The following is a 27,646-nucleotide window of genomic DNA, read 5'->3' on the forward strand; positions in this document are numbered from 1 at the left end:
GCTCATTGAATATTTATAGGCCTGGAACACAAGACTGGCTGGAATTTAAAAGATAAATCCAGCTGCAGTTTATGGTGATGAAATTCCCTGCAGTTGTTGCCCCAACCTTTGAGGCTGGTGCTGTGATGGATGCCCAGAGCTGAGCCCTGATGGATGAGAGCTGCTCACACTCCTCAGGGCTCAGCCACCACTTTGGGTTCTTTTCCTGCTTTTCCTTCATGTTTGTGCCCCTGCCATGGTTAGCACATGCAAATGAGCATGCTGTTCCCCAGATGCAGATTTCATATTTATAGATTAAATACAGCCTGAAAAATCATATGTTAATTACATGCTGAGGGTGTAGCAGCATTTCTCACTTGAACATATTTTGTTTTGCTGGGAATAGCACAAATTCCAGATCTATATATTTATAGTTGAAGCTTAGTAATAAATGTATCAGGCTGCAGAAAAAGCTTTCTAATCATTACTATTACTAATCACCTACCATTAGCTCAGTGCTTAGTCTTCCATGCCACACTGTGTTTGTTTATTTGCTTTTTAAAACCTCTTTTTCTCAAGGACAACCAATTTTATTGGAAGGGGAGGGGGGGATGGCCAAGGATCAAAGCCAGGTTGTCAGAAATAAGCTGACAGAGATCTCTGAGATGTTTTGAGAGGAACAGGACACCCTGAAGTTGGCTCAGTTAGAAAAGTCCCTTTTTTTTCCCTGTCACACATGTGATGCTGAGAATCCAGGCTGCAGTTGTTCCTCCTGCAGTGTCAGGGCCAGGGGAGCTGGGTCCCTCCTGGGCAGCAGAAAACCCAGCTGGAGCCTCCAGCTGCACATTCCCAGCCTGTCCAGGATCCTTCCAAACTGAGGAGGAGCACAGCTGAACTCCTACCCCAGGAATATTTAGGGAAAACTGCTCAGAAGGGAGCACAGCAGTTCTGGGATTTTAAATCAGGCTGGTTTTGCCCCTGGGGGTTGTGTGATGGAAGGAGGGAAATCTGGGATAAATCAATAGACAACATTCAAACTCCTTTCTTGTTTACTGCACCAGAACCTTGCAGAACATCCAACACAGAGAGGAGAGATTAAAATACACAGAGAACTTCATGATTGCAAAGAAAATCTGACACAGCAGCCACTGAAGTCAACAGAAAACATCATCTGTGACTGTTCAAAGCAAAGTTTCTAATAAGAAATTATTAGAAACATGACCCTCATGGTTTGGTTTTTTCCCTCTAGATGCAAGTCCTTTGATGACCAATTAAACTCAAAGATGTGTCCACAGTCCCTGGGCTGGCAGGGATGAAGCAGAGATCAGTCTCACTTTAAGCTCAGCCTGCTGCATTATATTGAAATAGATCCACAAATAAGAACAAACAGAACCAAAACACACAGTAACTGAAAATACCTCCACACCCCTTCTTACAGGGCCCATCAATCTTTTAATAAATAAGTGAATCACAGAGGTACCAATGGCACTGGCAAAGCAAGAGGTAGTTTGTGTAGGAAAGCAGCTCTGGCACACTGTGGCACAGCCCTGGCACAGATCTGGCACAGCTCTGACAGCTCTGGCACAGCTCTGGCACAGCTCTGGCACAGCCCTGGCACAGCTCTGGCACAGCTCTGGCACAGCCCTGGCACAGCCCTGGCACAGCTCTGGCACACTGTGGCACAGCTCTGGCACAGCTCTGGCACACTGTGGCACAGCTCTGGCACAGATCTGGCACAGCTCTGGCACAGCCCTGGCACAGCCCTGGCACAGATCTGGCACAGCTCTGGCACAGCCCTGGCACAGCCCTGGCACAGCTCTGGCACAGATCTGGCACAGCCCTGGCACAGATCTGGCACAGCCCTGGCACAGCCCTGGCACAGATCTGGCACAGATCTGACAGCTCTGGCACAGCTCTGGCACAGCTCTGGCACAGCCCTGGCACAGCTCTGACAGTTCTGGCACAGCTCTGACAGCTCTGGCACAGATCTGGCACAGCTCTGGCACAGCTCTGGCACAGCTCTGGCACAGCCCTGGCACAGTTCTGGCACAGCCCTGGCACAGCCCTGGCACAGCTCTGGCACAGTTCTGGCACAGATCTGACAGCTCTGGCACAGCTCTGGCACAGTTCTGGCACAGCCCTGGCACAGCCCTGGCACAGCTCTGGCACAGTTCTGGCACAGATCTGACAGCTCTGGCACAGCCCTGGCACAGTTCTGGCACAGCCCTGGCACAGCCCTGGCACAGCTCTGGCACAGATCTGACAGCTCTGGCACAGCTCTGGCACAGCTCTGGCACAGCCCTGGCACTGGGGGCAGGTGTGGGCCCAGCACAGGGAGCTGGGCTGGGGGGGCAGCACAGAACTGCCCCTGTGCCCCTCCCTGCCCCAGCACCAGCACTGGGACCTGCTGCAGCAGGGCAGGGCTCAGGGAGGGGGCTGGCTCAGGTGTGTGTACCTGGCTCAGGTGTGTGTACCTGGCTCAGGTGTGTACCTGGCTCAGGTGTGTGTGTACCTGGCTCAAGTGTGTATCTGGCTCAGGTGTGTGTGTGTGTGTGTGTGTACCTGGCTCAGGTGTGTTTTTACCTGGCTCAGGTGTGTATCTGGCTCAGGTGTGTGTGTGTGTGTGTGTGTACCTGGCTCAGGTGTGTGTGTACCTGGCTCAGGTGTGTACCTGGCTCAGGTGTGTGTGTACCTGGCTCAGGTGTGAGTTTTTACCTGGCTCAGGTGTGTGTGTACCTGTCTCAGGTGTGTACCTGGCTCGGGTGTGTGTGTGTGTGTACCTGGCTCAGGTGTGTTTTTACCTGGCTCAGGTGTGTGTGTACCTGGCTCAGGTGTGTGTGTACCTGGCTCAGGTGTGTACCTGGCTCAGGTGTGTGTGTACCTGGCTCAGGTGTGTGTGTACCTGGCTCAGGTGTGTACCTGGCTCAGGTGTGTGTGTACCTGGCTCAGGTGTGAGTTTTTACCTGGCTCAGGTGTGTGTGTGTGTGTGTGTACCTGGCTCGGGTGTGTACCTGGCTCGGGTGTGTGTGTGTGTGTACCTGGCTCAGGTGTGTTTTTACCTGGCTCAGGTGTGTGTGTACCTGGCTCAGGTGTGTGTGAGTGTGTGTGCCCAGCCCCTCTGCCACAAGGCTGTGTGCTCCCAGCTCAGCCCTGCAGGTCACTGCAGTCCCAGCACCAGGTCCTGGTAGGTTTTCCTTTCCCCTTCCCAGCAATGCTGCTTCTTCACATAGTCCTTGGCCCTTGTTGTCAGTTCCTGTCTCATAATGGGGTCACTCATCAAACTCTTGGACAGCACAACAAACTCCTAAAAGAGATGAAGGAAACAATCAGTTAAAAGTCCTAATGCCCCTGAAAGAGCTGGTACCTGTCCACTGAGAGCCAATAAAAGAAGCTATCCTAGGTCATTTTTCAAGGTCAAGTACCATACTTTATTTATAAACAATGACCAATAAATAATAATTTTATTATTTCACACAGCCCACCAAGTAAGACATTCAAAATCAAAGTTCCAAGAGTGTTAAGACACATAAGCAACACACTTAATGACACAAAAATTGTCTGCCTACCCACGTGCTGGAAACCCAGGCTGGTTAGAAATAATTTTAAATTTATTATAAATATATATATTATATTTATTATTTTTATATATTCATGCATTTATTATAAATTAATTGCCTGCTCTGCATGGAAGACAGCTGGACTCAGATGTTTGAGGTCAGCTCAGCTAAACTTTTACCTCATTGCTACTGTGACACCTTCAGTGAATTTTGTGGCAAGACTAAAAAAGTGCCAAGACAACCACAGTGTAAAGGTGAGAGCAGGCATGCAGCACCGGGGCAAATACAGGCACAGCAGGATTAGCTCACCAAACACCAAAAAAAGCCATTTATTCCCTTTAACTGCACTGGGCAAAATACCAGAGCTCAAAGAGCACAACTGCTCCTCTGCCTCTCTCATTTACTTCTAGGCAAGAGAAACTGAGAACCTCAAACATGTGAAAGGAGATTTGATGTCTGCACTAATCTATTCTGAGCAGCTGGTCTAATTTTCCATCAAGAGACAACTTGCAGTGCTCCAGCTTGATTACAAACGTGCTCAGATCTGTGCAGAGCAGGGCCTGGGTTCAGCTCAGGAAAGCTCTTGTGGCAGGGGAGAATTCAGAGGATGCAGTACTGCCCAGTGGGTAGGGAGTGAGGATGGAGCAGTGCAGAGGGACAGGGGGCAGAGACATTATTTACACAGGAAATAGCACAGGTAACAGCTCATACCAACATTGGGTTAAGTGCACAATTATACTTGAAAATCTAAGTGCACTGAGTGTCTGAGCATCTCCACAAATATAAAATCAGGGTGAGCACAGGGTGATCATTGTTCATGGGAAATCAAGGTGAGCACAGGATGATCATTGATCTGGGAAATCAGGGTGAGCACAGGGTGATCATTGTTCATGGGAAATCAGGGTGAGCACAGGGTGATCACTGCTCTGGGAAATCAGGGTGAGCACAGGGTGATCACTGCTCTGGGAAATCAGGGTGAGCACAGGGTGATCATTGATCTGGGAAATCAGGGTGAGCACAGGGTGATCATTGTTCATGGGAAATCAGGGTGAGCACAGGGTGATCATTGATCTGGGGAATCAGGGTGAGCACAGGGTGATCACTGATCTGGGAAATCAGGGTGAGCACAGGGTGATCATTGATCTGGGGAATCAGGGTGAGCACAGGGTGATCATTGATCTGGGAAATCAGGGTGAGCACAGGATGATCACTGATCTGGGGAATCAGGGTGAGCACAGGGTGATCATTGTTCATGGGAAATCAGGGTGAGCACAGGATGATCATTGTTCATGGGAAATCAGGGTGAGCACAGGATGATCAGTGCTCTGGGGAATCAGGGTGAGCACAGGGTGATCACTGCTCTGGGGAATCAGGGTGAGCACAGGATGATCACTGCTCTGGGGAATCAGGGTGAGCACAGGGTGATCATTGATCTGGGGAATCAGGGTGAGCACAGGGTGATCACTGCTCTGGGGAATCAGGGTGAGCACAGGGTGATCATTGATCTGGGGAATCAGGGTGAGCACAGGATGATCACTGCTCTGGGGAATCAGGGTGAGCACAGGGTGATCATTGATCTGGGAAATCAGGGTGAGCACAGGGTGATCATTGATCTGGGGAATCAGGGTGAGCACAGGATGATCACTGATCTGGGAAATCAGGGTGAGCACAGGGTGATCACTGCTCTGGGGAATCAGGGTAAGCACAGGATGATCATTGTTCATGGGAAATCAGGGTGAGCACAGGGTGATCACTGCTCTGGGGAATCAGGGTAAGCACAGGGTGATCAGTGCTTGGACTGTCCCTGACAAGAGAAACCATCAGGAATATTCAGGAGTCACAGACACAGATCACTTCTGTGCACAGGTGTGAGCCAGGTAAGAGGAGAAGGAGATTTCCATGCACTCCAGTGAACAACACCCTCCTGTCCAGCTCAGCCCAGTGCTGGCTGTGAGCTGAGCTCTGGCCATGGGCTCTGTGTCCCCCACTCCCCACCCAGTGACTGAACTGGGATTTCAGCCCCTCACCCTGGAGATCCCCTGGAGCAGGAGTGGGAGCTCCCAGGTGTGTCTGTCACACCTGACCCAGCCCCACAGACACAGGGAAGGTGGCAAAACCCTCACCTGACTTCTGCTGGCTTCATCCAATTACCAGGAAAACCACAGCAATAAATACTGTTCACACCAAACTACATCCCCAACTTTGATTTTATGCTCCTGTGGGGGATTTTATTTAAAGTAATGTTTTAAACTAATTTATGTAAATTACCTAAGAGCAGAAGCAGCAATGTAACATTTCTTGACAGGTAGTCCTATTAGCATTCTTTTAAAATGTGGCTATGGAGGACAAAAACTTGGAAACATGTAAATGATGGAAGAAACGAGATCCTCATTCACAGTTACAATACTTAAGGCTGAGGATAATTTCAGGAAAAAATGCCAGACTGAGTGCAAGCATAAAATCTGAGAAAACACAGGGGAGAGAAAAAGCAAATGGAAAAATCCCAGGAGCTGGAGAGAGTAAGGACTTGCCATCCTTATCCCAACTTCCCCTAATGCAGTGTGACCACCCAGAGTCCCCTGCAATGCCCCTGGAAGCCAGTGGGAAGATTCACTCTGACTTATCTGGGTTTTGCCTCGTGCCCTTGGAGCAGCTGGCTTAGCTTGTTTGCAGGTCTGGATGCTCAGCTTTAGACAGCAATAACTTCATTTTTCAGGTGTCTCCCCTAACTCCAAGTGACTTGCATTTCAGTTGTGGTTTGGTGCTAAGCCTGGACTAGCAGCATGCAGACATTCTGAGCTCTCTCAGAAAATCCAGCATTTCTTTTGGCTTTCCCAGAAGCCTGTGATAGATAAAGTCATTACAGGGAGCTCACACATCTCCAGAAGCTGCTCTGCTGTATTTCTGCCAGTTTGCACAAATATTTCTGCACTCCAGTATTTTGGTGTAGATGGGAAGTAAGCTTCAGTTTTGGTGAAATGGGTCAAACTCACAAACTGCCTTTCACTTACAGAACCCAAGGGTCTGACTTCAGCAGCCCTAGTGAAGGAGGTGATCTATGTGCCAGCTCACCACTTGGGGCCATCCAGATTCCTAATAAACCCTTCTTCCCACACAGGAGTGGGTATAATTAATTTACAGATGGCAGCAGAACACAGTGTAAAAGCTGAGGCTCAGCAGCAAGTCACAACCCAGCAAAATGGGAGAAAATCATCTCCTGTACATCCAGAAGCACTCTCACATCTGCCCTTTTCGTGGGAAGCACTCCACCACAAACATTTTCAGCAGCAACATCCATAATACAGTTTTCTCCTGCTAAATTGACCAATCACCCTTAAAGAAAATGTCAACTCCTCTGTATAGTACCTAAAATAAATCCTGTATAATATTTTACAGAGACACACAAACACAGGTATCCAGGAGATAAAGCTGGCAAATGAGTGCACTGAGTAAAAAAGAATGAATAATTCCTCAATTACCCCCAGAGCTGCACTGGCACTGCAGCTCACACATAATGAAAATGAGATGCATGCTTAATATATTATTTATATAATGAAAGCAAGTCTGCAATGAAAGCATTTCATAGCAGAAGGAGGGGATTGTTCAACAGCAGCACTGACCCCAGGGAGCAGAGGCCAGGTGTGAACATCAGGGACAGAGGTACCTGGGCTGGACTGGGAGTGCTGGTCCTGCCCAAACCCAGACTGGTTCTGGGATGGGTCAGAGCTCTCACCTGGGCTGATTCTGAGCCTGTCTGGCAGAGGAAAGCTCTGCATGTCACAGAAAAAAAAAAATAAAATGCATGTCCCAATGGCTGGGCATCCCTCCCACCCTCCAACCACCCCCAGGTCAGCTCCCTCCACCTCCGACCCTCTCTCCCTCCACCTCTGACCCTCCCTTACTCCCTCTGAAGTTTATTTACCTCCTTCTCTTTATTTACCTCCTTCCATGAGCTTTTTGCAGGCATTGAACAAATAATTTTGAAGCTCAGCCAGCTGAATAACTCTTTGTCTTCCCTTTTAACACAGTTTTGCATTATTTATTGCCCCGTTCTTATCTCCTACTTTTTTTTTACTTCAGGTCCCATTAACTCAGTGCCAAATATTCCATAAACTTGCAAATTCAAGCAGCAGCAGGATCAACCCATGATTCAAAAGTAATGTGCACAAATGATGGAGTGTGAGGAACAAACTGTTCCAGGGCTTTCACTCCCAGATTAACTATTTCCATCTGAGTCTGGCTCCAGGGACTGGCAAGGCTTCTGCTGTTTCCAGCCAAATGCAAATGGTTAAGGATGGCTACAGTCAGACACAACATTTCCCACTTTCCTGGAAGCCACAAGAGCTCACTTCCAGCAAGAATGAAAGAAGAAAGCCAGCAGCACTCACGATTTAAAACAATTGTCCTTGCATAATGACCAATGAATATCTGAAATTTGGCTTTCAGAAGCTGCTCATACCCAAGGTACTGCAAAGCTTTCCCTCCTCAGATCAGAAACAACTGAAAATAAGCAATGCCTCCAACTCCTGAGCTGTGATCCAGCCTGGATCTTCACAACCAGACAGGATCCACCAAACTCAGCAAGGAAATTCCTTTTCCAATCCACCAAACTTTGCTCATCTTTGGTGGTCCAGATTCTTCCAGCCAGCCAGACTTTCCCAAGCACCTGCACACAGCTCCAATCTTTTCTAGACCAAAGGCATTCTCCTCACTAACTTGATGCACTGAGGGCACAGCAGAAAAAATACTTAAGATTTCAAAGTAATCAAATTTAAAAAAACCCAAATATTTCTTTCCAGAACGTGTTTTCCAGTCCCAGTTCACTCAGAGCAGCTCTCCTAAGGTCACATGCAGAGTGCCATGGGCAGTGTCCCCTCTCCCAACAATTAACATTTCCTCTAATTTAATTGCATTTCTTTGATCTAATGTGACTCTCAGCCTCTGACAGATTGTGTGCAGTGGTTTAAAAACTCTGGTGTGGTTTGGGGAGATAAGGAACAGGAGAAAATGAAACTTTATCTTCAAACCTGGGAGTGCTGGTGTTTGGCATTCTGAGCTCCTCTGCCTGAAGAAAGTTTTTCAACAGCTCTGCAGTGGGATTAGGATTCCCCTGGAAACAAGGGGAATCTGCAAACTCTGATAAATATAAATATAAAAGGGTTTCCATTAACTGAGCTACAATTGCTGTTTTGCAGAGGGAGGGGGATGTTCCCTTCCCTTCCCTGGGCTGCTGCACAAACATTGCTGATTCCAGCACAAAAGTTTTACCTGCAAGTCCTCACCTAAGAGAGATTCTGAGACAGAGCAGCAGCACAGAGGGGTCAGCAGGCAGCAGTGGGAGGGGGTCCTGCTCTTTGGCACAGCACAGTGCAGGAAGGGAGCTCAGGCAAAAAGGGTTCATAGAAAATAAAATTACAGGGCTGGACATATTTACATGTGAGTGTTGTTGTGATACAGAGAGTCCTTCAGTCCTCAGCCATTTGTCCTGGGAGCATTTCTGTGCTTCAAACTGCTCCTTCCCCTGGGGGAAAGGTGCAGCAGAACTGTGATGGATCCCAAATCCCAAATCCACACCTGGGATGTGCCTGGAGGGCACAGCAGAGGCTCCTTGCAGGGATGGGTGATGATAACTGGGTCTGCTGTTAATAATGCATTTGAATTCCAAGGCAAATGCAGGCAGATTGTTGAGGGAAACAACAGAATTAATAATTAATTAATTAATGTGCCAGCATTAACACCAGGAGAGCTCCCAGTCCCTTGGCCAACAGGATTGGATGTCCTGGAAGTTTTGGAGGAGCTGGAAGTCAGTCAGCTTTTCTCAGGGAATACATGTACATTAGTTACCAAAGAAACAGTCTGGGTTTTGTAGAAACCACTGGAAAACTGAATATTCCAGAAACAAACAAACAGAACCATACCTGAACTATTTTTTTCTATATATACCTGAACTGGAAGAGTTTTTCTATGAAAAACTCCTTCAAAACCAACCAAGAGCATTCACTTTCCAGAAACACAACTTAATAGGATGCATTAATCACACACTCCACAAAGTAAATAAATAAGTTACATTCTCTACTTTGCAAAATTATCAAATGGTGTATTCTAGTATGCTTTTTTCATCTTGAGTTGGATAAAGCTCTGAGGGAATCTTTTCCTGAGAGTCATTTCCCACAGCATGCATGAATATGTAACAGCAAAGCCCTAATGCAGGGAAACATTCTAAAATGAAAATTCCACCCTTACTCAACTTCACTGAGACTTCATCCAGCACTTCACTTCATTTTATCATTAATTTCTCTGACTGAGCAATATCCTGCACCTAAAATACTTTTCATTAACACTGCCTGCTAGAAATTACAGAAAATGTGCCACCTGAAACTTGAGGCTCACTCTCTTTTGGGGAGCTGCAGCTTGTCCAACACAAGTTCCTGTCTCAGTTACTGCTGGAAGGGAAATCTGCCACATCCAGAGCAGCTCCAAACCCCAGAGCTACAAGTGGCTCTGGGCAGCTGCAGCAAACACTCTGCAAGGCTGACACCTAGTACAAGCTCCCTGAACTGCAAATGCAGGGCAGGCAGCTCCAAGGGCAGAGTCTGAGCAGCAGAATCTGCTGAGAGACACAAGTGTGCAGACAGACACAAGCCTGAGAATGGAAACAGAAAATGCACCCAAAGATCTGTGGGTTTCTTACCTGGGGAGTTGAGAACAGCAGCCCTGTTTCCTTGTGTTTTATTATTGCTGCATTCCCAGGAATGTTCCTTGCCAGCACTGGAATACCTAAATCCATTGCCTGGAATGTGAAAAAAAATGAAACAACAGTTTCTAAGGATTCATGCATTTCCAGGTGCTAACAATAACAATTTTAACAAGAGAAGTAGAAACAACAACCCCAAGTTCTGTCCCAGTTTTTTAACTGAAAAACACCATTGCCCAGGCACTTCACAAAATGCAGCTTCAGCCCTGAGTGTGCAGACCTGGGCACCCAGCTCTGCTCCTCACACAGGTCCTGGTCTGAAGCTTGATCAATTGGGAAGTCTGGAGATGCACTGAGTGTAAAACCAGAAATATTCATATTGTGCAATTCAGCACAGTGTCAAATGACAAAGAAATGCACTCCCCCAAATCTTCAATCTGTCACTCCAGAGTCAATGCATTTTTAATTGCTGTCATTACAATCCTGCATGAGGAGCAATATTGCTTCAGTCCACATAGCAAGGAAACAAAATTCCAAGGAGCAAACCATGATTTTTTATAGCTTGGACAAAACTGAGAGACAAATACCCAGGCTAAGGTACAGGGAGGGACTGCTGGGACTTAGCAACACATTTTAATAATTTAAAATACCCAAGAAAAGCACTGTTTAAATCACTGCAGGTGTATTAGTCTGACCATTTCATAGCCCTGGCACAAACATCTGCTTTACAGCAGTTAGTGCTAAAAATAACAACCCTTAATGACAGAACCTGTTCTACACTTTGTAGCAGAAACTACCAGATTATCTGGGGTCATCCAGGCTGATTAATGATGTGAACACAAAGCAGAATAAATGAGAAATATAAAAACTACAGACCAGGCTTTTGCATTTGTCTGAGTTATTGAACACAGCTTTTTTAAAAAGTCATTTTGGTGGAAGAAAACAGTCTTTGGTCACCCACACATCACTGTGCCACTGCTCTGAGCTCCCTGTCACCCAAAGCTGTTCTCCACAGGATGAGCTCAATGCCAGCCTGCAGCACCAGTACAGACACAGAATTCCTCAGGAAAGGGGAGACCAGGGCTGGGGAGCTCAGGGAGCTGCTCCTGCCCCAGTTACCCCAGTACAGCCCCAGCACTGGGACCCAGAGAGCAGCAGCTCCTCCAGGAGGGACAGAATTTCTCAATTTCAGCTCCTCCTGACAGCTCACCCCTATGTTCAGGCTGCTGGCCTCATCCCACATTCCTGGATTAGGGATGAAGCTATTGCACCTGAACTGAGCTGAAAATCCACAGCAGGCTGGTGGCAGCTCCTCTGTCACCTGCCCTCCCCTGCATTTCTCCTTTTAAAAACCAAAAATGTGGGAGTGTCTGGCAAGGAGCTGCCCATGGGAGGCAGGAGACCTGGCCAGTGGCCAGTGGCCAGTGGCCAGTGACCAGGAGTGAGTGCCTGGGGTACTTCAGGGCTGCAGCACAGCTAAAAAGTGTTTCAGGACAGATTCCCTCACTTCTGCTTTGCAAAGCTGCAGAGCTGATGATTGTTTGAAATCAAGCACCAAGTTTATATTTAATATTCTGTAATTTCCAATCTCTAAAGGAAAAGGGATTTGTTCCATCTCAGAGTTGGAGGGCAGGAGCTGCTAGACAAGAAAATCTTCAGGTCCCCAAACACACAGGTACCAATGAATTATAGCTGCAGAACAGATGGCCAAATACTTGAGATGCAGGGCTGCCTTTATACCCCTGGCCCTAAACAAATGGCTTGGGCTGTAAATAATTACTGCACAAAGTGGCTTCGAATTTAATTTAGATACTTACTCTATTTTCAAGCAGTAAAAAGAATCATTTGCATTGCTGAAAATATGTATAATTTACTGACCCAAGTTCCAGGAATAATAGCATAAAACTCCATTTTAGTCCATTGGCCATCTGTTTTGTTACATTATTTTGACTGCAAATGTGCAGTTGCAGGAGGATGCAGGGTGGAAATTGAAGCTGTGGGAATGTTACCCAACAAGCATCTCCCCAGCAATACAGCAAATATTGGGTTTATTTACTACTTTGTCTTCTGGATTGTCCCTCATTTTCATCCTTCTAGCCTATGTATCTTCTTGTTGACTCTTCAATTTTACTGCTTTACAGCATCCCTTCATCTTTATTTTTTTTTTTCATTTTTATAATTTGCCTGGGCTTTTATTCCAAACTGCTAGGCCTGTTCTCCATGTCTTGGCCAAGACTGGATTGTGCCTCAGAGCAGAATCTGTCCAATTTCCTTCTCTAAATTTTTTTTTTAATTGGCTTCTTTTTGGGAAAAGCATAAGAATGGAATGATATTTATAATTAGGACATTCCTGAGAGCACAGAGAAAGGGATCCAATGAAATGGTGCTGGAGTCCAAACCTTGTTTCAATGGGAAATAAAAGGAGCAGAGGAAGCACAGAAACCTTTCCTTGTTTCAATGGGAAATAAAAGGAGCAGGAACAGAGGAAGCACAAAAACCTTTCCTTGTTTCAATGGGAAATGAAAGGAGCAGGAGCAGGGGAAGCACAGAAACCTTTCCTTGTTTCAATGGGAAATGAAAGGAGCAGGAATATTGGAAGCACAGAAACCTTTCCTTGTTTCAATGGGAAAGGAAAGGAGCAGGAATATTGGAAGCACAGAAACCTTCCCAGCAGTGCCTTTCCCCCCACCCCGTGCCCAGGAACGTGCAGAACCCCGAGCTCCCAGAGCAGGGGATGCATTTTTAATGTTTGCTATCATGTTTTGTTTTCTCTTCTTCAAATGCCAAGCACAAACAGATCAGTTGCAGTCAAATCTCAGAGATCTCAGAACCAGCTGACAAAGTAATTAGTGATGGCTCCCAGCTCTTCCATACCTTGAGGCAGGTTGAACTAGATGTGATTATATATTTATCTCACTTATCTATTATATATTTATCTCACTCTAAAATACTGTTTACAGATTCATGACCTTGTTAAATGTTGAACTTTGAGGACAATGAGAGTTGCATCTCCCAACTCCAGCCTGTTTTCTTCAGCCTAGGACCAGAAGATTTTTCTGCAGAGTTTTCTCCTCATGATTTAACAAGAACTCAGCAGCTGGCCCTTCCTGCTGCTGGCCATCCCAGCAAAGAACTTCCCTGTGCTGGACTGTCAAAGTCAGCAGGGGATTTTCTCAGCATGTCTCAAACCCACTGTGCAGGTGGGCAGCAAACAAACACAAACCCCAAACCCTCTGGAACTGGCACCAAAGGTCCTGGCAGCCCTGAGCCTGCCCACCAGTGTGTGCCAGGCAAGCACACAGGCACTGCTGCTGCAGGGCTGCCTGTCCCTGGGGAAAGAACTCAGGCTGGTTTTTGGTCAACTGTTCTGTGAGTAGCCCTGAGGGGAACATGGAGCTGGTGAGGAGGAGGTGACAGAAACTCAGCCTGCAGTGGGGTCAGAGCTCTGCACATCCATCCCAACATCACCTGGTGTGACAGAAACTCAGCCTGCAGTGGGGTCAGTGCTCTGCACACCCATCCCAACATCACCAACATCACCTGGTGTGACAGAAACTCAGCCTGCACTCAGGTTAGAGCTCTGCACATCCATCCCAACATCACCTGGTGTGACACAAACTCAGCCTGCACCTGGCTCAGAGCTCTGCACACCCATCCCAACATCACCTGGTGTGACAGAAACCCAACCTGCACCTGAGTCAGAGCTCTGCACACCCATCCCAACATCACCAACATCACCAACATCACCTGGTGTGACAGAAACTCAGCCTGCACCTGGCTCAGATCTCTGCACATCCATCCCAACATCACCAACATCACCTGGCCTGACAGAAACCCAACCTGCACCTGGCTCAGAGCTCTGCACACCCATCCCAACATCACCAACATCACCTGGTGTGACAGAAACCCAACCTGCACCTGGCTCAGAGCTCTGCACACCCATCCCAACATCACCAACATCACCTGGTGTGACACAAACTCAACCTGCACCTGGCTCAGAGCTCTGCACACCCATCCCAACATCACCTGGCCTGAGAGCAGCAATTCTGGGAATGTGGCAGGCACTGAGAGCTGGGATGAGCAGGGCTCTGTGCTGAGCAGCTGCCTCCACCTCTGAGCTCATTTGGGATGGAAATTCACTTCTGCTGCCTCACCATCACCTGCCCTTCCTACTTCTTATAGTGCCCACTTAGCTCTTACTCATGAGCACTTTAAGGTGAGTGGAAATGCAACTCATTAGAAACAGAAATGGTTCATTAATACAAACAGTCTCATAATTGCTCTGACCTCTGACCATGAGATCATGAGGAACCAACATTCAGCACCCACCAAAACAAATGGAACAAAGAACTTCCACTCCAAGTACACTTATTTTTTCCTGAGAAAGCACTTGATGCTAAGCAGTGCCCTACTTTGGCAGGTACAAAATAAAACTGGTTATTAATTTTCAATACTGATGGCAAAAGGATTAACTGAGTGTGTCATTCATTCATTAATCATTTCAGAATTAAATAACCAAATACAGCTCTTAGATTGCTTTTTGAAAGGATGTAAAAATAAATGAAAGTCCATTCTAGCAACATTACAAGGAAGTGGGTATTGAATCAAGCCTAGTGACAACCCCAGTAAATCAGAATGATTTCTACATCTCAGGTCTGCATTATTAATTTAGCAGGATTGATAAAATTACATTCTACCCTTTAAAAACAGTGAAAGCATCAAAAACTGTCAGTTCAAGGGAAGAAAACCTTAATTGCTAAAACACAAGAAGAAATATTTTAGTTTGGTCTTCACAGGCTGTGAAATATGGACATGAGGTGCTGAAGGGAGGGAGCAGGGTGTTGGGAAAGATGTAAGAGGAAAGCCTTAGTTCCTGAATAACCATGAAACAATGGGATGGCCCCTGAAGATAATCCCCTCTTGATTAAACAATGCCCTCAGCCAGAGAGCAACTCCAAAGGTCCAAAGAGTAGTTTTTTAAGTGTAACACATTATGTTAATATAAGAATTCCTATAGGCTGTATGTAAATGCTGTAGAATTTGTATCTTGTATTAGATTGGTTAGTGGAAATTAGAAAGTTCATCATGGAAGATTTATTGTACTGTAAATGGGAAATCACTCTCCTCTTTTCTCCTTACTCTCTCTCTTTACTCTCCCTCTGCCTTTGCTCTCTCTCTCCTCCCTCTTGTTCTCTTTACTCTCCCTTCTTACCCCTCTCTCACCTCCCTGCTATTACCCCACCACCCTTTATCCCTTTGCTCTTTCTGAACCCCCTCTCACTCCTGGTCTCACCCTGTGCTGCAGCCAGCAGCACTCAGTAACTTTCTGTTCTTTCACTCTTACAATGAGCTGCAGCTGTAACTCTGAGCAGATACAGACTGAGTGAGGTTAGTCCCTGGTGAGTCTGTCCCAGCAGGTTACCTCCAGGATGGCAGCAGACATCCCCTCTGAGATGGAGCTGTTCACCAGGGCACAGCACCTGCAGACTGCAGCCTGCAGCTCCTCCTGGGGCAGCTCCTGCAGCACATGCACCCCTGGGGCCCTGCAAGCACACACAGCAAGAGACTGAGCCACAGGGATGGAACTCTGCCCTGGGAGGGCCGAGCTGCTGGACAGCTGCCAGAGCCACTCTGGATGTTCCAGGTTCAAGGTTGGATGGGACTGGAGCTGTGCCTGCCCATGGAGCTGAGCTGGAAGATCCTTCAGCCAAACCAAACCCTTCCACAGCTCTACAAATTATAAAATCAGAGTAGATCAGATGTGATTTAACACAAAACATGAACAGACTGGTTATTCTAAAACTTGACATGTTTGGAATACCCAGTCTGAGACTGCTCCATGCCAAACAATCTGACAGATCTGTCAGGACATTCATTTGTAGATAATGATTTAAAAAGGGGCAGCCAAGTGCTTTCATTCAGCAGACAGGAGGTTTCATGTTAATTCTTACCTTTTAACTTTCTCCTTAACTTCACTGGTAAAAACTGGATCAACCTAGAAAGGAGCACACACAGGGTCAGTGGCACTGAGCACTCAGCACTGCAGCTCAGCTTTGGAGTGCCCAGAGAAAGAAACACAGTTTAGAACATTTTTAAACTAAAATATTTTAAATGCTGAGCTTTAAAATCATACCACAGGTTTGTTACTTGGTTCTTTCCAAGGCCTGGTGTGACAACTCCTGTCTGAGTGAGGGGCAGGGCACTGATGTCCCTTTACTCACTGAGTGAAAATGTGTCTCAGTGAGCTCAGCAAGCAGCCTGGATGCAGAGACACTCACACAGATGCTGTGCTCTGCCAGAAAGAGCTGTTGGAAATCTATTAAACACAAAATTCCCAACCCCAGTAAATAATAAACATAAAATTCTAAACCCCAATAAATAATAAACACTAGATCCTAAACCCCAGTAAATAATAAACACAAAATTCCCAACCCCAGTAATAATAAACAAAAAATTCTCAGTCCCTGAAAAGAGTATTCTTCCAGCCAGGCACCCCAAAACATCCCAGAACAATGTTCTTCCACCTATGTTTGGCAGTGCTGGAAGTCACAGACCAAATGCTGCACAAAGATGAAGGGGCCAGATGAAGGTTGAGCACAGAGCCCACCATGATCAAAACCCAGCAAATCTTCTAGAAACACACAATATTGAAATGCTGCCATATAAATATTGACTCAGACTGAAGTAATGGCCTGGGAACATCTTTATAGTGCTGAGACTCCTGACTTTGTGGGGGAAAACAGGTCTCAGTAATTTAAAATTCTGTCAGTGAAGAGCTTGAGGCACCTGCAAAGATGTTCAATGTGAAGAATTCAATCCAAATTCAAATTCAGCTCAAATATTCAATATGGAGAATCTCCTCAGTGTCTCAGGTTTGTGGGGTTTGGGCAGCACCACTGGGAAAGGAATCCCCTTCACTCCACAGGTGACCCCACATTGCAATGGAGCAGTGCTCTGCACTGCCAACAGAAATGGATAAAAAACCCCAAAATGAGCCCTGAGAGATTACCCAGAAGCTTTAAACAAAACTTTAAAGTTTTGTGGCCTGAACTTTTTTTTCAAAGTTTCATAAGCTCCTATTCTTGGAATATGGAGGTGCTGGAAATTAGCTGCTGTTGCAAATTTCATTACAGAAAGGAACAAAAGGAAAACTGGAAGTGAAGACAAATGGGGAAAATTTTACATAACACAGGCCTCAATCCTGCACCATTACCTTGACTGCACCATTGGAGACAATCATGCATAGAAAATACAGGGAATAATATATAATCTTCTGGCAGCAAATATATCATCTCATGGAAGTAAAGCAGAAAATAGAGTGTGGGCCTTTGTTCTTTCTCTCCTTAATTAATATAATCTTACTGTAAGGGCTTTTAATATTCACAATAAAAATTACATGCTTCATAGGTGGTGGTACTGATTTTCTTAAGATTTTTGTGGTTTGAGAAGCAACATGAATAAGAAGAGTACAGCTAAATACCAACAGAGCTGAGATGTGTTTTTTTTTCCTTTAGCAATGTTTTAGTTCCATGAGAGAAAAATCCTTTAAAATGTTTTAAGGAGGCTCAGCCCTGTGCACTACCACGGGGTTATTTCTGGTCTGTAAAGACATTAGCTTAAGAAAAAGTGAAGCAAATTTAAAAAGACTACTAAAATGTTTAAAATCCTCACTGGAGGCAGCAAGTGCATCTTTTGATTCCAAAGCACAGCTTCATTACACCTGCTCTAGATTTGCCTTCCACACCAGTTCACTTCCAAATCATTTTGTGTATTAGTGTGGAAAAAACCCTGATAAAATTAAAACACAAAAACAGCTTTTAACAGTAAAATCCCACGTCCCAAAATTTGCAAAGGATTAAGCTGAGTGAGAAAATAGAGAAATGGTTCTTATTTGCCTACTGAGAGTCTATTTGTTGTTTTTTTTCTTTTAATAAAGCAAATTGCCTGCAAGTTTTCAGGCTGATGAATCAGAGATGAGACTGATACAGAGGGAACACATTAGCAGATGGAACAGGGAAGCTTTTAGTCCCCTTCAAGCAGCAGTGAGAGTTTGTTTGACATGGCACAGCTGCCTCCTGAGAGCTGGGCACTGCTCAAAGCAAGGCTCAGGCTGCCTGTGCTGCAGGAGAACACTGACTTCTTCCTCAAAAACCTGCAATTAGTTTTGTAACTTGAGCATGAAGCAGCACACAGGAGCAGGAGCAGCAGCTCTAGGATTGTTCTGAGATGAGGATGTATAAAAACCTCTGTGTGTCCCAGGCTTTGGTGCTCTGAGGTTCTGAAAGCAGAAGGAGCTGGGCTGGGTTTGTGGGCTCAGGCTCTGTCCTGGCTGCTGGAGTCAGACAGAAGCTGACACCACCTTGCAGCTGCTGCCAGCTGGGAATTGTGCCCAAACCCAGGCTCCCAGCAATGGAGCAGGGAGCCAGTGCTCCCAGGATGGCAGGACAGGGTCACCTGAGCACCTGCACAGCACCACAAATCCTCACCAGCCATGCCTGTGCAAAAAATCCCTGCCTTCCAGAACACCTGTTAGCTCATTTCTGAGGTATTCCTACTGAAATAGGCATTGATGGTATTTGATTTGCTAAAGTACACATTTTTAGCAGTTTGTGTCTAAAATCCCACAGGTGTAACAACACTAGCCAAGAGTCAAATCCAAATATTTTGATTTTTTTCTCTTAGAACTCCTTTCTGTGATGGAATGAGGCAGTGAGAGAGCAGGGCTGGGCTGCCTCAATCTCCCCCTGAAAACCCTGGGAGCTGCTCCCCCTGCACTGCAGGAGCCTTTGATTGGCAGTGCTGAACTTTGGAACTCTGGAATCACTTCCACAGTTTAGTCCTGTTGGGAACAGCCTTTACCAGGTCTAGGTTTGCACCTTCTTATCTCTTTGGCAGAAATCCTCTGACCTAGGTTCAGTTTGGAACAGAGCTGTGCATCTCAGATGCAGGTAAATGGAAATATTTAGAGATAAGAAATTACAGCAGCAACTTACTGCAGGTCCAATAATGCCCAGGTGGACACTGGGATCCTTTCTGTGCCAGTCTGAAACAGAGGAACAACTGTTTTATTAATAAAAAATATTAATTTTTAAATCAGTATAAATTGTTCCACGATTAGAGAAAAATTAGAAAATATTGTATTGCTACTTAAAAGACAATGTGCACCAGATTCCAGCCCTCTCATTACTCCCCAGAATTCAAATATTAGCATATCTGAAAGTTAGTCCTTAGCCTTTCTGCTTCATGCAATCTCTTCTGACTCAAGGGTTATTTAACTAAGCTCAGATATTAATTTTGAATCACTCAAGAGAACAATGCTCTGTATAATGCAGGGACTCTGGCCACTAAGCCAAAATTACTTGAATATTTTCCTGTGTAAAGAACAAGTGGAAGCAAGTGCAGCCATTACAATCATTACTCAGTAATGTGCACAGGAGAAATCTGCTGCTCCCAGGAAATACCAACTCACCACCAACTGCATTTGTTACTCAGCACCTCCAGGTTTAAAGGGCTGTAAAAGTGAATAGTGCAGGCTGAATCTCCAGCTCAGAACGCCTGAACCTTTTACAGACACAAAAATATTCCCTTTTGTGGCTGTGAGGGAACTTCAGCTGAGTCTGAGCACTGAGCAGAACAATGGGTGGTAAAATCTGTGTGCAGCTTCAATGGCATTAATTAGCACACATGCAAATCACTGGAACAGCCACGGGACAGCAAGATAAAAAAGTTATTTTGAAGTAGATGATATTTTCTTTTGTCTCCCATCAATATTGCATGTAACAGCAAAATAGTTTTCTCAGCAAGTAAAACCATCAAATGTTGCTTTGATTTGAATTCTCTGTTATTCCCAGCAGGATGGGAGAGACACAGCACAGAAATAATGTGTTCAACACATCAGTGGTTACATAAGAATTTCTTTTTTTCAAATGTAAATATATGATGATGTTTCCTGCAATGAACAAAACACCTCATGCCAAACTCACAAACATTAAAAGGATGCAGTGAGTGACAAAACAAGAATATTCAAGTGGCCACTGCTTACCTGAGAAAACCTCTACTAAGTACAGGGGGTCTTTGACTCTTCGGAGCCCACACACCAAAAGGAACAGATGCAAACTCTCTGTGTCTGCAGGAATGCCTGCAACAAATCATTGTAAAAATAACTGCAAAATAATTCATTAATGCAGACAAAAAAGCTGAGTGCTCCAAATTGTTCCATGAATGCAATAGTAAAAGCAGCAAAAGAATGGATTATGAAAAATTATCCTTATTCCTGGTTTCTTGCTCTTGCATCAATCCTCAGACTGAGGATTTCCATCCTTTTATAGGGCACAGGTGTTTATTTCCAGAGGCAGTGAATGTGCAGGACTTGGAGAAAAATCTGGTGCTGGTGGAGTTCTGGGACAGCAGAGCCCAGCCTGGAGGGCCCTGAACAGCTCTGGGTGGCTCTCAGAGGTTTTAATCCTGAAAATAACTTTGCATCCATCTCATAACTCCCCACCTAGCAGATATGAGGTTTGGTTAATCAGTTTGGTTAGTTAGAGCTCTCGATCTGACACTTTTTGTAGTTAAAATCAGGAAATGCTGCCTGTGTGCCATCACTGTTAGTTAGTTAACAATACTAGTTAACAATACTAGTTAACAATACTAGTTAACAATAGTTAATTAGAAATTAAATTATTGCAAAGCATTTATTTTGCACTTATTGCTAAAACACAGAGGAAAAAATAACTTGGGGGGGGAAAGCCTCAGCAAGGGAGGTTTTAACATTGAAAACCTCTTACATATCCACAGCAAGAACTCATAATTGTGCAGGGTTTATTAGGAAAAGAAGGTTTTCAGGGAATTGCAGATCCCATTGGGTCTGTGGCAGGACATGAATTCAGGACATTCTGGACAAGGCTCACATGTGAGGAGCTTTGATAAAATGTGTTCATGATAAAACAGCACAAGCCAAAACCTGCTGACTGAACACAATTAATATAAATTAATGTGCACTGGAGGGGTTGGGGTGCTCAGGTTGGATTTGCTGCACTGGACAATCAGCTCAGCCCCTCCTGGAGCTGGGGGCTGGCAGGGATCACCCACACCTGGCAGCTCTGCAAGGCCCTTGGGGACATCCTGCTCCCATCAAGGCTCTGCTTCCAAAATTGAAATCCAGCTCAGGAGCATTTCAATCCCCCCTGTCACAGGGTTCATTGCTGAGCCTCTTTCATTCCACTTAAAACAACCCTGAGTTGTCAGAAGTGGCTGCAGCAGACGTGGTAAATAACATTTTCCTGGTTATTGGACCAAGAAATCATTTGTAGTTTATAACACACAAACATTTGGATTGGAAAAGCCATCAATAGTGTGTGGTCTCAGCCAGCCAGCAGTGCTGCACTTTATGACAAACTCACACAAAACAAACTACTAAGAAGTGTTACCAAAGTTCAGCCTGCACTGCAGCCATCCCACGAGGCACAAATACCCATTTTAAATTATGGACTCCCATTTATTGATGTTGAGCTCTGGCTATTTAGAAACAAAACTTGGAGTTAGTGCTGAAAGCTCAGTCACACAGGAGGAAGAAACCAGGTTTTCCTGCTCTCACATGGAGACTGAGTTACTGCACTCTTGAAATAACTGCTCTTTTTATGTCTTACCAGCTTTTTGTTTCTATCTTACAGCTTTCAGTCTTTTCATTTTATTGGGCAAGGGTTTGAAGCCCTGATAGAGCAGTTCTGTGCAGCCCTGACTGCTGCTGTGCTCCCTGGATGAACACCTGAACACAAAAAAGAAGGAGGGAGCTGCTCCCTGAGCATTCAGACTTCCCCATTCTGTGCCACCCAAAGGTGCCCCTCCCAAGAATCTCATCAGTTACACTCTGTTTCACCAGAGAAATGACCTATAATAAGATTTTTTTGATGAAATCAGCTCACTCAGCTGATCTCTCATTTGCAGAGACACTCCCACCTCCCAGAGCCTCTCTCCTGTGTAAGTGCCAGTTCACACAGCCCCACCTGGCCCTTCTCTAACCTGTCCCCAAGGGCTGCTCCAGAAGGATTTACCTGTGCCAGTGGCTGCAGGGATGAGGATCTGCTGCAGTTTCATTGCATTGCTGCTGTGGCTCTCAGCCATCACCCCAAGCCCTCCCCAGGCACAGCAACCTCCTGCAGGGTGCACTGTGTGTTTGGGGAGCTGGCAGCCTCCTCCTCCCTGCCCACTGAGATCCAACCTCAGCAGCACTTTCTGCCCCTCCCTGGAACGCTGAGATTCCCATGGAGCTGATTTCCCACCTGGGCTCTCTCTGGGACAAACCCACCCAACAATCAGCCATTTGTCCCTGAACAGCAATTGCAGCAGCTCTGTCCTCTCTGAGCACACCTGAAGTGCACAGGCTGCCTTCCCACTCAGCAGCTGGGTGAAAACTGCCCTGTGAAAAAGATTCTTCTTCTTTTTCCTTCAGCTTAAACAGACTTTGGAGTGTGGATTCCTGCTATCACTCTGCCTTTTGCAGATGTAATAAGATCTGAGCACCTCGTGTGATTGTGGAATGGAAACACATCAGTGTGGCACAGTCAAGTCATTTTCTCTCTCAGTGCTTTCCCTGTGCCACTATCATGTTTGAATGACAGGAAAACACCCAAATAACAAAAAATGTTTTGGTCTCTTTCTCCCCATTTCTGTCAGTGATACAAAAGCAAGGATTTCCAGCAGCACACTGTGCTTCATTTTATGTGCCTCATGCATCTTCCTGTTTGCCTGACAAACACAAAACAGAAAGATTTGTACATCAACCCTGGCAATTAAAAAATAAAATTAAAAAAAGACTGCATGGTACATGTTTTCCAGCCATCCTTCAAGATCCACTCTACACTAAGTGCAAGCAAAGCCCTGGCACTGTCATTAACATCTCTGTCAGTTCATAAATAATGGTTCCAAGTCAGCCAGAGATGCTGCTGTGCTGCTGAATTCTGACATTTCAGAGTGGAACTGCTGTGCCCCTGAAACCTGGCACTAAACCTGCTGGCCTGGGTGAAATGGGACAATCCTCAGGGTCCCTGCTCTGCTGCTGGCTGATCCTGAGCCAGGGCAGGGCCTTGGGAAAGTTGGCACTCCTTGGTTTGTCCATCCAGATTCCCCAGCACCTGCAGGTGGGTTTGGGATATTGGTGCTCTGAGACCAGGCAGAATGAGAGAATGGAGAATATGAAAAGTGAAAAACAGGAGGGCAATTCCACAGCACAAGAGCTCATCCCATCAGCTGTTGTACTGCCCCAGGACACACACCCATGGCACCATCCAGGCAGGAAAAGCCCCCTGAGCTCAGCAAGCCCAGCCCTGAACAGCACCCACCACATCCCTTAAATCCCCCCAGGGATCCCAAAGCAGCTGTGCCAGGGCCTGACACCCCTGGCTGAAGAAGTTTTTCCACATCTCCAGTTTAATCCTCCCCTGGCACAACTTGAGGCCATCTCCTCTTATTTCTGGGGAGAACAGGATTATGACACACTGGTACAATTTGTACTTGGGCCATTACAAAAACCTGCACAGCAAAACACAAAAAAAAGCCTAAATAATTTCTGAAGCTTCAGTAGGAACATTGTTTTTCTGAGAAAGGCAGGGATAAGTACAAGTGTTATCTAAAGAGATTTTGAAAGTGTAGATTCATTTAACTCCCTCCCTCCAGGTACTATCAGGGGAAAAAAATGCACTAGTCATAGGTGCACAATAAAAATAAATGTATTACTGCAAATCTTTAATCTTACTGAAGGCTGCAGGCCTGGAAGTGAATGAGTAATATCCAGCATTAGTTGCTGAGAGGTAAAGAAGAAGATTTTAAAATTAATTTTCCAACCCCTGATTGCAAGCTCACTGTTGTGCTCTACAGACCTTTAGAGAACAACACCAAATCCACATTATTTGGGCTTATTCATCCATTTCTGCCTTTGTGCAGAAACAAAATCTAAGCCACAATGAGATGGTGAGGGAAAATAACCTTATTTTCTTTTCTGGTCACTTTGAACCACAGCAGGTCTTTTACTGCTCTTGAAAATATTTCATTTATCCATCTCCTGAGCACCTGAAAGCACTGACTGCTCTCCTCAAAAAGGAAAGCCCCAGGTTTATTGCTGAGATTTCAGACAATGACTTTATTTTCTTGAGCATGAAACATAGATAAATTTATCCAACTGTGGAACCTTTGATACTCTAAATCTTTCCATTCACAGCTTTTCTCAAGTTGATCTCCCCACACACTGAAGAAATACTTTCCATTAGCTCCTGCAGCCCCTGCTGCCTCACCCCGACTCTGGGGCTGGACTCACTGGTGGCACACAGTTTGGGCAATTAGGAGCACAATTAGTCCTAATTTCAGTGACACACTTTGCCACCTGCAGATCTCCCACATTTATTACTTTACTTTACTCCAGCAGTTTGTTTCTGACAAGTTCACAATAACTTTACCCCAAGAGTTTCCACTGCTGCTCACAGCCCACAGTGAGTCATTGAGAAGTGAAATGAACCTGCAAACCTCCAGGGACAGGCTCCTAATCCAGAAAAACTGGACTGCAAAGTTCTCAGTCCATTCTTCCTCTCCTCTGTTTCTCATTACTTCCAACAGATCAGACAACAAAAAAGCTCTGTGGTTTCAGATCAGTTTGGGATGCCAGCACACAATTTTTACTATGGGCAGCTCTCTAAGTGCCCAAACTTCTGCTGTTCAGCTTTTCTTGTGTGGGTCTCTCTCTCTCCAGCAGAGCTTTGGGAAAATCTAATGTCTCTGTAAAATCCTGCCTGTGTCATGACAGCTTAAGAAAACTTCTCAAGCTCAGGGAACAGCCGTGCTATGGAGCAGAAATTACTTGAGTTGAAAAACCAAACCACAAAAGCATAGTGCATGTTTTATTTGCTGTGAAGCATAGTGCATGTTTTATTTGCTGAGCAATAAGCATGTGACCTGTGCTTCCACCCCCCCTGTGTGTTGGCTAAAGAAAGATTTCTCAGTTTATCAGTGCAGATTTGTTAGTTATCTTCATCTTCTCATCACCTGATGTTTATTGGGGCTGGATCTTCAGCCCCATTGCACTGAAATCAAAGAAAGCTTTTCATCCTGGAGTGGTGACATCCAGCCTGTCTGTGATCAGTCTCAGGTTTCTCATTTACTTAAACTCTCCTGTCATTTTCTGTCAGTCAATTTGCAGCCAAAGGCTGAACTTTCACTGACTCCCCCAAGTCTATAGATAGGGTTTCTAAAACTGCTGTAATCAAACTGATTGTGCTGGATATAGATCCCTGCAGTGCAAGGTCAGAGGAAAGCATTGTGATCATCTGCTCTGATCTGCAGGCTGGCACAGGCAGCAAAACTTCCTGAAATAGGCTGAGCTCCCCAGCAGGCTGAGGGTGTTTGTTCTTCAAGGCTCTGCTGAAATCCCAGTTCAGCCTCTTGGTCTGGCTGCTGCTGCTCAGTCTCTCACCCACAGAACACAAACTGGGAAGCTGACTGTTAACCACAATGCAAATTAACTCTAAAAGCTCCTTTTTTTTTGTAGATTTAGTAAATGCTGACTAGGCAGCCCTAGATCCTGCAGCTAGGAGACAGCAATAGCCCCACAGCAGCACCTCTGCAACTCCCAAATCTGTGCTGAGAACATGACAAAACACCAATTCCATGGTTTCTGTACTGAGATTGTACTGCACCCATCACAACAACAGCAGCAACCTTCCACAGCACTGCCTCCATTTGTGCAGGCAATTCTATTTACATCAGCACCCAGACCATCAAATGGAGGCACAAAAAGCTGGGATTCCTCAGAGTTTGGTTTAGTTCCATTCCAGTTTGGGGGCTGGAGGTCTCCCACCATAAAATGCATTTGGTGCATTCTGCCACTCACTTAAAGCTGCCACTAAATTCTTTTTGAAGCCATTACATTGATTTAAAGAGGTTCTTTATGTATTGGTGTCATATTTAAGGTGAGCAAATGTTTCCTTTAACTGAAAAAAAAAAAAAAATCAGTGCAAAGAAAAGTCTGGAAATATTCTGAAGAGGTTATTTCATTTGTGAGAATAATTTCACACCCTGAACACCAAGGATGTTTAACAGTGATGCCTCAAATGAATTAAAACCTGCTCTGCAGGGCTTGTGCTGCTCCTTTGCATTCTGTCCTGGGAATCCTGAATTTGACAAATGGTCAAGGGTCCTGCTAAAGATACAGGCAAGGGTTATCTGGGGAAATGCTTCTCCCCAAAAAAATCATCAAGTGCCTTCAGACATGGAACAGAACTTAATGAAAAAAGTCTTTAAAAATTATCACAAATGGCATGATCTGAAGGAGCCTGAGGAGATTTATCTGCATTAAAGCTCAGGGTCTCCATGCATGTTGTGCAAGCCCACAGTGCCAAAATCTCTGAGCAAAACTGCCTCTGCTTTTGAGTTTTCTTCTGATTGCTCCAAGTTGAGCAGAATTTCAAACACTTTGGAACTGCAAGTGCCCAGAAAAATGCAATTCACTGGGAACTCCTAATTAGTGCCCAGAAAGCAGCAAGGTGCAGCCAAAAATCCTGACTCCATGTGCAATATTAAATTATTGGTGGAAATTGTGCCACCAGAGCTGGACATGGGCAGAGAAGATAAACGAGATGGAACTGTCATAAACACAGCACTGAATAATCTGATGCCAGTTTGCAAGTTATTATTTAATAAGGCACAGATGTTAGAGTCACATCTTAGTTTGCTTTTCATGTGCATTATGAATTATTTTGCACTTTTGCATTAGTACACATTAGGCAAAAAACTGTCTCTAATATATTAGAAATTCACTTTAGGGGGAGCTTCCCCCTCCTCAATCTGTTGACTGCTCACTTAATCACCAAATGGTTGGACAAGAGATCAAATCAACACTGAGGCTGTGCTAGCAAGTGACAAATCATTCCACTTCAGGAAATTATTAATCTTAGTGGCACTGTGCTCGTGGGCTGTGATTTACTGGGAACAAAATAACCCCACAATGCTCAATTTCAAATTGACACTGGCTTTGACTAATGGCACACATTTCCTGATGTGATAATGCCATTGACTGGTGAGGATTCATTTCTAGCACAGGGAACAGCTGCACTATCAGAGATCAGCCTGATGAATGGAAAACTGAAGCGTTTTTACCAGGGTAAAATGCCTATAAATCATTTTTTGGGGAGGATGAAGTGATTAAAGCATTGCCCAGATCAGGTGGCTCAGAACCAGGTCACCTGCCTTACCTGCCACCACTTTGGTGACAGCAGGGACAGGCTCCAGCCCAACACCAAATAACCAAATTGCACATTTCTCCTCTCCAGTTTGTCACAGAGTGCTCAGGAATTGCTGCTGTGCTCCAGGGGACACTGACCCACAGGCTGTGACCCCTCAGCCCTGGCCAGACTGAAATCTGGAGACAGTCTGG

At 45.3% G+C, this 27,646-nt stretch overlaps 1 protein-coding gene across 4 annotated transcripts in view; it reads right to left on the minus strand.

The window, feature by feature from the left end:
• Positions 1–1,010: 1,010 nt before the first annotated feature.
• GLT1D1 (glycosyltransferase 1 domain containing 1) overlaps positions 1,011–27,646 on the minus strand; it is a 45,694-nt gene continuing 19,058 nt past the window's right edge. Inside the window, exons 7-16 of one of the 4 annotated variants that reach the window (XM_056504474.1) lie at positions 20,273–20,368; positions 19,224–19,273; positions 16,182–16,225; positions 15,653–15,773; positions 10,228–10,326; positions 2,672–3,283; positions 2,288–2,434; positions 1,685–1,881; positions 1,545–1,653; positions 1,011–1,503 (exon numbers count right to left, since the gene is read on the minus strand). In XM_056504474.1, the coding sequence (XP_056360449.1) occupies positions 3,137–3,283; positions 10,228–10,326; positions 15,653–15,773; positions 16,182–16,225; positions 19,224–19,273; positions 20,273–20,368 (557 nt within the window). In that variant the 3' untranslated portion in view covers positions 1,011–1,503; positions 1,545–1,653; positions 1,685–1,881; positions 2,288–2,434; positions 2,672–3,136. Of the gene's footprint in view, positions 1,514–1,544; positions 1,654–1,684; positions 1,882–2,159; positions 3,284–10,227; positions 10,327–15,652; positions 15,774–16,181; positions 16,226–19,223; positions 19,274–20,272; positions 20,369–27,646 lie in introns of all 4 variants that reach the window. The other 3 variants (XM_056504473.1, XM_056504475.1, XM_056504472.1) reach the window with 3 other exon arrangements.

Source organism: Oenanthe melanoleuca, chromosome 15 (assembly GCF_029582105.1).
Source record: "Oenanthe melanoleuca isolate GR-GAL-2019-014 chromosome 15, OMel1.0, whole genome shotgun sequence".
Classification (NCBI taxonomy): Eukaryota; Metazoa; Chordata; class Aves; order Passeriformes; family Muscicapidae; genus Oenanthe; species Oenanthe melanoleuca.